The 14,168-nt window shown below is 39.3% G+C and overlaps 1 protein-coding gene across 6 annotated transcripts in view; it reads left to right on the plus strand.

Moving 5' to 3' along the window:
• Positions 1-14,168, plus strand: part of CUX1 (cut like homeobox 1) — a 284,672-nt gene that overhangs the window by 170,984 nt on the left and 99,520 nt on the right. For all 6 annotated transcript variants that reach the window (XM_074890493.1, XM_074890487.1, XM_074890488.1 and 3 more), the window contains exon 9: positions 11,487-11,535. In XM_074890493.1, coding sequence (XP_074746594.1) covers positions 11,487-11,535 — 49 coding nt within the window. The remainder of the gene's footprint in view (positions 1-11,486; positions 11,536-14,168) is intronic.

A 14,168-nucleotide genomic window follows, 5' to 3' on the forward strand; every position in this document is an offset into this window, starting at 1 on the left:
TTTTTATCCAGATTCTATCCCTAAATGATGCCTTTTTGTTGTCCATCATAAAGCACTGACCAGATGCTGCAGGTGCATTTGACAGTGTAGGAAAGCAGGATATTACCATATTTTGGTGCTTGTTAGTAAATGTGCTTGGAGGGATATGTAAGCAGCTTGTTGTCTTACACTCCGTAGTACCAGTTACCAAAGTCAGACTGGATAGAGGGGATGGACATTTTAGAGAACTTGAGCTTTTCAGCTACGATTGAGACACATATGGCATTCTCTTCCTTAGTCTGTTATGTTTTTACCCTAATACATGTTCAGGCCACTGGAAAATTACTGTTCTCCACAAGGTAGCTGATGGTCTGTCATTGCTGTGGTGGTAAACAGTAATTTCCCCGTGATATATGCCTGTGGAGTGACACCTGTACATAAAATTGCTTACTGTACTGTTCTATTTTCAAACTGACTTAAATCTGTTTCATTGAATATAGACTGAGGTAAGTTAAAGAAAAGCATTTTACAGGTTCTTACAGTGATGGACAAAGATAAATAAGTAAGCAGAGAAACTAATAGATACCTAGATTTTCCAAATTACTAAGCTCCTCGGCTCCTTCTGTAGTTAAGGAGAAGAAGAGATGCTGAGTGTCTCTGGAAAGAAACTCCTAAAGATGAATCTGGAATATATATGTTGCTATAGTAAAAATTGTGAACAGCGTACAATTTTTGAGGTTATTTTTGTTTTAAAGAAAACAAATATACACAAATATGTTATTTTACCATTGATGTAGAACAAGGGAAGATTGTTCATTTTGGGACTGCAGCTACTCAAAACATAAAGTAATTTTTCAGGTGTGATGGTGATTCTAAAAAAAACCAACAGCAAACCAACAAAAAAAAAACCCTGACCTTGCCAACATACGTACTGATTTTACACATTGTAACTCCAGTGACATTATTGAGTAAGTTTGTGTGTATTTTTAGAGGATCTTTAATCAAAGCACAGACAATTCTTCCTGCTGATTCTTCACAGTTTAAAATATGCCATTCTGATAGAAAAGAATGACACCTAAGATGCCTTCAATTAAGGTATCTAATTTTGAATAAATGATCTATTTTAACTCCATCAGTAAAAATCAGTAAATTGTTGCAGGTGGTATACTTCCAAAATGCCAAACTATCTATTATTATTATTTGGAGAAACAATTACACAACAGCTTATGCAAGTTGCAGAGCAGCAGAGTTAATCAGTTAAGACTTGGTCTTTAAGGAAGTTCTTATTTTATACTTTGTTATACTTTTTTTTCAAGTGAAATAAGAAATGAGAAGTTCTGCAGTGGGAGCAGAGCAGCCTATTTGTGCACACGTGGCCAGCAGTAGTGGTGCACGAGCGCAGCCTTTAGCCTGACTTCCTAAGGAAATGAAGCTTCCCTGAGTCTGGGGTCTGTTTTACTGCCAGCCTGCTTGGTGATCAGTTTGTAGTTCGTCAGTTCCCGTCCTAAATTAACTTGGAAGCCGATGATTGACTTCAACAGAAATTAACAACGTTAGAAATCCGTGGCACAGGGAGCTCTGGTAAATCCTGTAGGAACCAGGAGCGGATAGAAAGACAGACAAATAATCCGTTGGAGTGGAGAGCTGCAGATTGAGAGAGCAGCAGTCGCCTCTCCACTTGCCGGTTCATCAGCTGTGTATGTGTTGCTGGAAAACATCCACAATCTCTGTTTCCATTTGTGGGCTGGGAGGTGGGGAGATGACATTTAGGGGATAAGGAAGTGACCTAGAAATATTGCAGGAGGAAGTAGCAATGGGGGGCGGCTACAAAGCACAGATGGGACAGCTGATATTATTACAATAGGTACTGTCTAAACAACTTCATAGGAACAATCGATAGGAAACAGTGCTTTATTTGTATTTGGGCTTACGGGAGAATGTTATTTTATCTGCTGACTCACCTCCATGTAGAGCATCACAGGAAACAGCGTGCAAGCTTTCAGGGTATCAGGTAAAAACTCTGGTCCTACCAAATCAGGTTTTGTAATAGTGCTGACTTGTTGCTTTATAGTGAGGATTTTGCTCACTGTGGGAATCCTGTAGGCTCCAAATCATGAAAATGGGTAAGAATATGCCTGACTCCACCACTTCAGAGGCTGTTGCTTGTTTTCTTCCATCAGGCAAAGCACCTTTTTGGAGCAAGCTGGTATTGACCAAGTCTATTAAATTTTGCACAAATGACAGCTGCTCTGTTGAGTTGTGTAACAAGTTAACTGACATCTAAAGTTCTGTAAGTAGGCTGCAGAAATGGTCAGCTCCTGGCAACAGGAATAAACACCCAGACAGAAGGGCATGGACCCAGAGCTTTAAAGTTCCCACCTGCTCTGCAGGGACATGTTCTCAAAGTCAAGGAAGTTCATGGCAGGTGAGAAAGTGTTAGGGTTGACAAGTTTGGGAGTAAATTGAACTAAGCTACCATTAATAAAACAATCACTTCCCAAAATGACTTGCAAAGAATGCCTTAGATTAGGGTTTCTCACAGTGTGGACCACAAACCCACTAGTGGAATAGTGAACAGAGGCGGCTCCTCTGTGTTGTCTGGTGTGAGACGCATGTTCCGCCTGCTTATGTCAGGATCAGAAGGAAATGAGGGGATGGAAAACCTAGGAAACACTGAGAAACTTGCTTTGTGTAGGAAGAGAGCAGCTTTCTATTAGAAAGACCTCTGACGCGTATGTTTGGATCCTTGGGAAACAATTTCATCATCAGAGTGTACCGAAAAGAACCAAAATGAGTACAATTACAGGGAACATAAGGTTTAATAATGATGCTGGCTTAATGTGATTAATAAGACTGCTGATTTCCCACGTCTTATCAGCCGACTATAACACTGGTTTGTGTATTTGTTATCTCCATTATGCATTGTAGTATGGGTAGATAAATAGAAATACCATGGAGGCAACAGGAAACAAAACAAAAATAATCAAACATGTTTATCACTAGAGCATTAAAATGGCTGCTGTGGCAGACACCAGATGAATTATGCAATACATAACTTAATTCTCTGGGCCACAGATGTTTCATTTTTCCTGCAAGAAGATGATTGAACCTTGAATGACAGTTTCAGGCAGTCTTTGATTGCTCTGTGGGTCACATGCTTGATATGACCTGCATTTGAGTTGCTTTCTACATGCTGTTGCTTTATAAAACATGTAAAATTGACATCATGTTGGCTGCTCAAGGCCAAGTCAGGAGTAATTCCGTGCTTTTGATACGCTTTGTGTGCAAGTGAGGGAGAGGGAAGGGTGTCTGTGTTTAAATTCTGGTACGTTATTGAATCAACTGAAGTCAGGAGAGGGGAATTGCAGCAAGCTCTTTCAATTTGTAACATGAGGCACTAGGAAATAGAGAGTTTGCTGCATCTGTGTCATCTTGCATTGTTAGAAAATCCTCAGAGCCGTAATATTGGATCAGGCAGTGACTCCTGCTACCCAGGGCATAGCACAGTGCAGATTGGCAATGGCCAGGAAGGCAGCTGGAAATATTTGTTTATCTAAATCAGCTCCTTTGAGTATGAATATTCAACATAACCTGAACCTGAAGACTGTGTTCCTCACCCCAAGGACTTGATCCTGCAAATCTGGTGGGTTTGTATTCATACTGGTGCAGTATTTCAATCTCAGGACATTAATGTAGGTGGGATTCAGGCATGAATACATCAAAAATTAAACCTCAGAAGGTTCTTCTTCTTTTCTCCATAATCTCTAAAGGCAGGTCAGAATGGTGACACCAGAACAGAATTGCGGGGACTCCTCTCTTTGCCTGCCAGCACTAGAACCTGCAGGAGCATGAGCCCACAGCTCATGAGGTTGCAGACTTCTCACCAGCTCCCTCAGAAGTTAGTGAAAACTGATTTTTAGGTCCATCTAAACAAGGTCATTTGTTTCTGCAAATTTCAGGTGCAGAAACTATCTTGTGTTTCAACAGCCTTCTTTGAACACCTCTGTGGCCCACAGGATTGTCACCAGTGGTCTGAGGTGGGAGGAGACCCGGAATGATACAAATGTGGACACTCCTAATTACTAATTTTAACACTGCTCATAGGGCTTTACAGGGTAAAGCAAAAATACATAGCGAAAGAGGACATGTTTGATCATAAGACCAGGAGAAAAAGCATTTATTGCATTTATTTTCTTTTCTGTAACAGGCAGTGTGATGGCTGGACACAGAGGCCTGTTCTTGTGGAGAGAAAAACAATGATACTTGAGTAAGAGGTGTTTAAATGGAGGATTAAGCAGTATGGGGAGCTAAGATTCACATCGGCTGTCGTGCAATATATCTAAATATGTGCCATGTAAGAAAATAGTATTGTCACCAAACAAAAAAGATACACCATCTATTTATAGATTAGGCTACTTTTTAATACAACCAGTACGCCTTGTCTTTATTCCAGCAGCTCTTCTTTGGTTTGCAAAGTGTGCCAAGGCCATGAGTGTGTAACACTATGGGAATTACAGCTCTGGGGTTCTGTGAGTTGGTATTTTCTGTTACATATAATTCTTATTTTTTCTCTTTATATTTTATTGAGCATATCAATTAGTGTCACTCATATCAATTTCTCTCTGTAGAAATGTTTAAGAAAACACTGCTGATCTTTAGAAACCCTGCTCCCTAGTGTGTCACTGGAATAAAGCTGATTTCTGTTGTGTTTAAAACTTCATAATTGCAAAAATGATTTTCTTATCCTTGAAATCCTGACTTACGTCATGAAAGAGAAAACAAAATGCTGTGCAGGTTTTTTAGAGAGCAGTTTTTCTACGGACTGAAAAGAGGTTTTATTCTATAGGGTCTTTTCCTTCTAATGATGGAGATGATTCTTGCCTTGTATTGTCCAGGTAGTGCTCAATATCTTGGGCTTTATAAGCAGTTTCTTTAACCTTTATCAATATTTTATGATCACTTGACATCTTTCAAGCACCTGGGACATCGTTTATTTGAAGATCATACCTTCAGCTGGTGCAACTGCTTGATCCCCGTACTTAGGATACAACCTAGTATGCTTAATGAGAAATCTCTGTGTGAGAATTAGTTTATTTTTTTCAGCTTGAATCTGTATGCATGCACTGCATGGATAGAAGACTAACAATGAGAAGAAACAATAATGAATTCTAGTTAAACCAAAAAAAACCCTGAAAAAGTTAACATCGAGTCTCTCCCCTTTTTGCTAGGGGAGGAACTTGATTTAGTATAGGATAACTGCAAAGGGGGGTCTGGACAATGTACAGTGGACATTTAACCATTCCCCAGATTAATCCAGATGACGTATTGTGTAATCACTGGAGCACCTGAAACCAGCATTTCTTTGATCTCTCAATTTAAAGCCTTCAGTGTTTCACTGCTTAGCAGAGAGAGGATTTTTTTTCTTCAATTGAGTTCCTAGGAAAGGAAACACCCAATTCATTACTAAAGTTGGTGGATTTATGAATCCCTGAACAGAGAAATTCTTTTACAAGAGGCCTGGATTTATATGACATTGGAAAAAGGATTATCTGATCTGAAGATCCTTGGAGGGTTGCTGTGAAAGAAAATATTAACCTATAGCTCTTGCAATTTGAAAAGTAGATTTGAGAACTTAGTAGTAAAAAGTGTGTGAGTTCTTGCCCTGAGACGTGCTATACTGGTTATGCTGAAATGAACTTTTTTTTTTTCTTTCTTTGTACAACCCTTGTGTCTATGACTTGGAGGTTTTATTAGCAATTAAGGTGGACTTATGTAATATGGGTGTTTGTTGGTTTTCATTATGAATTCTAAAAATGCCTAAACTATGTGTAGAGTGATGTTTGTAAGATGCAAGAAAAACAGAATTAGTGGATTTTTTTTATATTACCTTCTATCAGACGCTTTCTAAGAGCTTAAAAGAAAGTGTTTGGTTCTTCATATGTAGGTCCGAGAAATTAAGTAAGCCAAGCACCACGTGCACCTTGGCATGGTCACTGAGGTGCAGGGATTAGATGAAGGCATCTACCAGCAGAGCTTGGAAAGAGTCTTGAATTTGAGTAGGAAATTTGTCATTCTTTTTTGCTTAAATTAAAAATAAAATTGAATATTCAAATGCCGGAATGCTCTTGTGCCCTGAGTGAATGCCATGGTCATTGGACTGCAGGCAGTTTTGACGTTGTTTAGTGATCTGAAATTACTTCCTAGACCCAGGAACCTTCCCTGATAAAAAATTTTATTGAAACTTGAAAAAATTCAATGCACTGCTTTTTTTTGCTTTTTTGCTTTTTTTTTAATGCTTTGGCCCTTCTTCTTTTCTTCCCCTTCCAAATGTCTCAAATAACTCTTCCCATTTTGTCTTGTGCTAGCAAAGTACTAGATTATACTGACTCTAATTTTAAGAGGCTGTTTACCTAATTCAGCCAAAATTTGCTCTGTGACGATCACAGATATATGTTACAAGTAGGATTTTTCTTTTTTTCTTAATTAAACATAAATGCACATTAGTTGATAATGTATGCTTTTAGTTTGAAATTGCCTGTGTAAATGTTTTAGTAATTAGAACATTTTAACAAGCCCCAGTGGCTCCATATACCGATGGCTCTGACCAGTAAACTTATACATGTTTTTAAAGAAAACAAATGTGTGGGAAAAAATGTTGTTTGTTTTTTGCCAAACCAAAATATTAATCTGCCCTGCTAGTGAAGTTTCTTGGCCACTCCACTGACTGCAATTTCAAAAGTGTCATCTGTGTTTTTCAGTTCTTCCATGTATAAAGAATCCAACAGCAGTTTCCTTCAAGGTTCAGTAAGTCTGAATGTTTAGGGGGCTGTAGCCACAAGATCTGGCAAACCATTCACTTGTCATGTTAATAAAAAAGGAATTGTTTCTGCCTCTTTAAGCTGGTGTCTAAATGAAGGAGTTGGATCAACTGGATTTTAATCATAAAGTCCAGATTCTTCTTGCTTACAAGTGTATAGCTTTATGGTGTTCAGGGTTTTCATCTGATTTAATTTTATTTAGAAAAAGAACTGAGCTTCTTCCATGTTACCAATTCTTGAATTTGCTTGCTTGTTATGCTGTTCAAACCTAATCAGTTATCTCGATCTTAAAAAGAAAATTGAGCCTTTCCATGGTTTTTATTTCCCATAAGCAATTGAATTGAAAAGTGGGGTGTTTTTTTTTTTTTAAAACTCCGTAAGTTGTTTTTTTATAGATGGCATGTCAGCTTTGAGGGCTCTTTCATGACTAGTAAAAGCTTACACCTTGTAAAATCTCTAGCTTTTAATGTGTTTTGGTTTTCACTTCAAACACAGTAGCAAGAGAAGAAATAATAGAATATTTCATGGTCATGCCATTTCAGCAGTTCAGATTCTTTTTACTTGGCGATGCTTATTCTGTAGCTCCAAATGCTTGGGCTTAAAATTTGATTTCCTAAATTCCTTAGCCTGAAAGTGTTGAAGCTTAGAACAAGCTATCTGTAATGCAGACTGAAGAACTGTCTTGCTTACATGATTACTTTTCCTCTAACACAGAGATTATAAGGAATTAGATCAGATAAATGATTATATCTGCGGAATGAGAAAACACAGGGTAGGTAATATTTGCTCCTGAAAACAGCTTTTACCCACTCTTTTTTATGATCTGTTTTAATGTTAAGAAAGTATCACCCTTGACAAACCCTGCATAATGTTGGGTTGCAACGTAGAAATCTGCTGTAAAACACTGTAAATATCAGTGTATTTTAGCAAAAGGTCTTCTTGTTACTAATTACCCTCATTCTCTGTATCTGTCTGAAGAAAGACAGAACTTCGGGTTTTTCTCCTTGCCTTCAGCTCTTGGGGTGATGTGGAAATCCAGGCGCGCACAAGAGGCCAAGTCACGTGTTGCTTCAGGAACAAAGAAAAATAAAAGTAAAATCATGAGATCTGTGTCAGTAAGCAAGTGAGCTTAGTTCACATGGAACTACTTTGGTCAGAAATTCAGGGTCGGTATAACCACAGGTTTGCTAAACTTGGCCATTTTTTCCTTCGTGGTTCCCACCAGATTTTCAATGAAAACGTGCAGGACAAGGCGCCGGCAGCCTTGAGCTGGATGGCATTTTGCCTGTCAAGTAGTTCTGTTGAAATAAAGAGAAATATTGAAATAGGAAGGTCTGAAAATGAGCAAATGTGGTGGATGGTGAATACATCAAAAATTACCTGTGTGGGACTAATTCACTGAGCCAAAGTGGAGTTTCCTCGTACCTTGCAGGTTTGAATTCGACACGGTGCTTTGTAAACAATAAATCAATGCAAGTTGTTTCTGTGAGTGCATAAAAGGTGTGAGAACTGTAATTTATTTTATAATAAATACTTCTGCTGAGCAAACAGTGAATGTAGCTATTAGAGACTTTCTCAAATAAGTGATTTTAGACTCCTGAGTGCCAGCTACTGATGTGGTAGTTGAGCTTTTAAAATGAAAAGACTGAATTCCTTTTGAAGATTCTTCTGAATGCTGTTGACACTTGTGCTAGGAAAGAATATACAGTAATTTAATTCATTACTTTACTTAAAGATAGCATTTTTGGTTGCAGCATTAACCTCCATTGGTGTGCAGACTGCTAGGCTGGAGACAAGATGTTTTGCTTGAATTTTTTTGGAGATGCTGCATCCTTTTATTAGGTGTGCAGAGACTGTGTGTGGAAAAGCTAGGTAGAAGAAAATGTATGAGGGAAAGGGGAGTTCAGGATCAGTCAGCTGGTGTGTCTGGATACAAGGACAAAGGGACAGTTTTGCCCTTGGCTACAGTTTGACACTTCTACTGGATTCAGTCAGAATTATCTGTGCATGCTGAAGGGCAGAAATGTCATTTTTATGGCATTCTATATCCTGAGTCGCTTTTTTTTGTAATTGGCTGCGTATACCAGTGCTGTAATAGAGCTCTTAAATCCTGACCCCAGCCAAAATGGCATACAAATACCAGTATTAATACTTCTGTCCATTTTAAATACAGGATTGTCCTGAGTCCTTCCACTGCATTTTTCAGGCACTGTCCTGTGTTTCAGCCTGGTTTACTGGCAGCCACGCACCTTTCCACTGGCCCAGGGTGCTCCTCTGATTTACTGATCTTGGTCCCATCTCCCCTTGGTCCTTTGCCCTTGGACATCCTCCTGTTCCTTCTCTCACTCTGCTGTCTTCATCCGTTTCCCTACCCTTGGCTCCCTTCACATTGATGGGTCCAGACCCCCTCACACTTGTGCCCTTTCCCGCTTATCTCTCCTGCATCACAGTCATCTTCTTTTCTCAAAAAAAAAAAAAAAAGTTCCCTTGGCTGAATGAAAAACAACCCTTCTGCTCCCAAAGCAGGGCGCTCTGCCTCTCCCTGTCTGAGGGTTTTGTGCTTCTTCACTCTTCTCAGGTTCTGCGGTTTTTCAGACCTTTGGCTGATACCTGGCACCCCCTGTTTGGGAGGAAAGGCAGTGGTTTTATTGTTCTCCAAACCCTACAGAGAAGCAAGCGGAAACTGGATTTGCTTAAGCTGCAGCCGGCGTGTTAGGATGGGACATTCCCAGCTCTGATCTGGGAGGCATGTGACATAATCCAGACTTCATTTGCTGGCTCCATATAACCTGAGGCATTCACACATAAATTCAGCCTGAATGCATAAGCTTATATAAAGAGGATCCTTAAACTATCCTGGCTAAAAATATTTGTAAAATGCTGGGAAACATTTTTTTTTGGTCCATTAGAATGCCCTCTTCCCCTTTCTCTGCCTCTGTTATAGAAACATAATGGGGTCACTTGCATGGTCTTAGGGACATCTTTTCCATGTGAAGTACTGTAAGTGGGTTAACAAGTATTTTGGGGCTGGAGTCTAAAACAAAACATGTTTCACAACTACAGAGATTGAAAGTGTTATTGTAGGCTTATGTTAACCTGCCCAGGTTAGTCTTCTGGCTACTCTCTGCACGCTTTGAATCCTTATTTGCCCAAGGAGAGATTGTTCAATTCTAATTCTAAACTAATGTTTATTATTTTTTATTAATTCAAAACATCGTGTGCATGATTTCTTTCCCATGTAAGAGCACATTAGCTTCTCCAGCACAAGAAAACACATGTTAATCTGTTTTCCATTATTGTCCAAATTTTTTCAAAAGGCAATTCATGTTGCCCCGACAACATTAAAGGCTGTAATTAAAAATAATTTTCCATTAATTTATATACATACACATTTACTTATTATGATCTTTTACTGCATTTCCCTAAGTGTGCATGCAGAAACCTAAAATGCTGTTGAAGAGTAAGTCAACATTCAGTGTAATGATCCAGTGTCGAGTGTGCCAGTACCCTGATGTACTTCAATTAACCATCTTTCCCAGCAAACACCTGCATAGAAAAATGGATCTTCAGCGGGATCGTTAGAAAAACAAACCCTGAATTTTCTGCATAGGCAGAGGAAGGGAATTCCAGTATTTCACAGCTTTTACTGATAATGATCTGCTACAGATTAAAAACAAAAAACAGACATTATGGTGTTGGCAGATTGCAAAAGGACTTGCTGGTTAAAGCTGCTCTTCATAGGAGATGAGGATAGTGTTCATTGCTTCCATATGGTCCAGATATATAAGACAGGCAAAATGTCTGGGGAAAAGTAATACGTCTTCCTGTATTGGTACAGAACACACTTTTAGGTCTCTAGGCCCTTTTCCTGGTACCTTTCACAGGTGAAATATTTGCCCATGATTCAGCATGATGATAAAAAAAGATTGCTTAAGGATTGGATCCATTTGTGTGAGCAAAGTCTTAGAAATGCTGAGGTTTTTTAAAGTGTCAGGGCTGGTAGCTGCCACCTAAAGCAGGTATGTGAAGGATCCGCTTTTCCTTGACTATTTGTATAGTTTTCAACCCTTTGACTTTCTTACTCAGCTTTGTAATACGCATTAAGAGCCTGAGTCTAAATTTAGAGTTTCATAAATTTGTGTCAAAAAACTCTTCTCTGCATAATGTAAAATTAAATTTCTTGGTCTCTTTGACCTCATGATATTTTATTTTTTTTTTTAGCCAAATTTAGAACCGAACTTCTAGGCACACTGAAACAGAAGAGTAACAGGCTCCTTCTGTGTATACTTATACAAGTAGCTGACTGAAGAACTGTAATCTTGGACTTCTCCATAATTATCACTTGTGAAGCACCTTTACATGTAGGAAAGATGACACTGCCCTTCTGCAGGAGGTTGGGGAGTAAGATCTTCAAAGATCTAATGAATATGCCGAGATATCAATACACTTATTTCACTGCAGAAGGGGAACAGGCAAAGGAATTGGGAGACTTGCAAACCAGTCCACAGAGCTGAAACCCAAGAGGATTTCACCAGTCAAAAGTTTAACTGATCAGTCTTACTGTGTCCTTTTAAAAAAATATTGAAAATTGGTATTGTTTGTATGAATGTTGCAATTGTACGGTGCATGAACTCATATAGCAGGCATTCTTCATGTGATAACAGTACTTCTGCTCTCTTGTTCTCCCAGGGCTGATGAAATCGAGATGATCATGACAGACCTTGAAAGAGCAAATCAGGTAGGATTTTAAATGAGTCCCTCATAAAATTCTAAGTGTGACTTTGATTTTTTTTTTTTTTTCTCTTTTGGATTTCATGACAGTTCTTTTATATGCACTTAGCAGTCATAACTGTGTAGAGTAAGAAAATATGCAAATTTAGAGAAAAATACAGCTCTTCAGGGATACTCTGTAAGGATTGTATGCACAGTAGAGTAGTGATTGCCATATATTTACGTTCTAGTAATTTAAACTTAAGTTTCCCACTGTAGTTATTCTTGGGTTTATGTTTCTAAATCCATCATGTTGGCCCCTACTCGGACATGCAGGTAATTGGTTTACCCAAATTAAAGAGCTTCTGCCCTGCAGCAGTGGAAAGGCTGCCAGCAGCCTTACCTAGGGAGGCCTGACCTTCTGTTGCAGCTTCAGCTTTTGTGGGCTTCTCTGGGCTTTTTCCTTCCTTTTCTGATATGTTTTATTGGCGTATTAATTTTTAGCAAGGGTTGGATCAGACTGTGCCGTGCAGGAGAACAAAGAAATTTGTAATCTGTTCGTGCAGATGCTAATTTGGTAGATGGTGAAATGTCTCTCCTGCATTCCCTCACAGTGAAATGCTCCTGAGAAAGTACAACAACCGTATGGAACTTTTTAAAATAAAAGGTTTTAAAAAAACCAAACCCAACACCCAAGCAAAGTGCTTTTCTGGTCCAGTCTGTACTTTGAGTGACTATTTAAGGTGATGAAGGAGATGTGTATGGACATGCAGGATTCACGGGTGATACATGCAATGGGTGATGGTTTCACAGAGGGAAACCTCAACCAGGCATTTGCTTATCAGTGAGCTTCATTAATCCCTCTGTCAGATCATAAAAGGGTTTGGGTTGGAGGGGACCTTAAAGATCATCTAGTTCCGACCCCCCTGCCACGGCCAGGGACATGAGCAAGGAAAATCAGAGATTTCAGATGTTAAGTCTCTCAGGTTACGGTTTTATAATCCAGCTGAAGCAGCTCGCTTCCAGGAGGAGTAGTTGCACCACGCGGTCCTGCTGCACGCCTCGTGCTGTCAGCAGCGCTTGTGGGGCCACCCCACGAGCCAGACCAGGTCACTGATCCTGTTGAAAACTAACCCCCCCCCTCCAGCTGCTGCTTTGTCTTCCTCCTTTTGCTAGATCAGCTTTCAGCCCCCACACTCCCCTGGCACAGCTGACAAGTATAGCAAGTATATTGTCCTTTACTTAGTTCTTTATAAATTGGAAAAATACTAATGAAGCAGAAGGCAGATTTGTAAGTTGTTGGGTTGATTATTTAGTCAGTAAAAGAAAATTGGGGTTTGCACAGTGGGTTTTTAGTTCTGTCAAAGAACTTTTGTAGACAGCGTTAAATATTTGTGAAAGTGCTAGTAATTATTTGAAAATCTATACCCTTTTTAGAGATGATGTAGGTGTTAAAGATGGTTTGGTAGAATTACTTGGTGATCTTTGCAAAGGCAGTATGTTTTGCAAAGTTGTAGCAATGATTTACCCAGTAGGTTTTTTCTTAGACTAGAAGGGTGGTTGTAGTTAAAGAACAGGTATTTCTGATTTCCTCGTTTCCATACTAAAATGGAATATATCTTGTTTATATAGAAATGCTAAAGATATTTTCCTGTCTAACTAGAACAAACCTGCAGTGGATTTTTTTAATTGGGGTTTTATTTAAATTAGTCAAAATTTATGATGGCTTACATGCATAACCCTTAGTTTGGTTGTAATTCAGCAAACTCTGAATCTGTATGTAAACATCAGTGTGCAGCTCATCTGAGCTGTTGTAAAGCCAGAAGAGGCCGTTGTATCTCCTCTCTCCCCATCTCCCCCTCCTCTGCCTCCCTCCCCAGCTGCTGTGGTTCTGTCCCCTCCCTTATAGCAGCTTTTGCAACCAGGGGACCCTTCATTGAGTCCCTTGAGCTCAGTAAATGCAGAAGAACCTGAATTTGGGGTGAAAGGGCCAGGTTTGTTTTCTGTGGGTTTAGCAAATTGAGGCAGCTCAACAAAACGTCAGAGAAGCAGCAGCGCTGAGATGAAGGACGCGAGGGGAGCGTGTGGCCTCAGAGGAGACGGGGAGGGAAGGTTCACCAGTGGAGGAGCAGGGGCAGTGAGCTGTTGGAGTAGCTCAGCTGTTTTGCTGAAACATGCCCATAGTCGTCGTCTTGTGTGATGCTTTACCTTTATAAAACAGCTCTATAAATTATCATCTCTTTATAGTTGAAAAAAAAAAATTGGAAGAAATTAAATCCATTGCACAGGCCAGAAAGTGAGTGTGCATCAGGCTGAAGTGTTACAATTGCAGAAACAAGTACTTAATATAATTATGTATTTAATAGTTAAATTAACATTTCCTTTTACCATTTCAGTAAGTACTTATTCCCCATTATTAAGGCTACCTTTAAAGAGTAATGCTCAGCATGACTCCTACTTTGAGGATAGACTGCCTTGCTGATTTTGATGTGATGTTTTGCTGCTCTGGAATTAACACTGACCCAAACGACTGGGATTTGGAGCAGAACTTTACAGAACAGCAAAATGTTCCCACTGAAAATGTGAAAAATACTTGCTGTAAATTTTTAAATATCTGATATTTCTTGAAAATCCCTTTCTCAGTTACTGCCCTTTTTAAGT

The sequence above is a fragment of the Strix uralensis genome, chromosome 20, assembly GCF_047716275.1.
Source record: "Strix uralensis isolate ZFMK-TIS-50842 chromosome 20, bStrUra1, whole genome shotgun sequence".
NCBI classification, from domain to species: Eukaryota; Metazoa; Chordata; class Aves; order Strigiformes; family Strigidae; genus Strix; species Strix uralensis.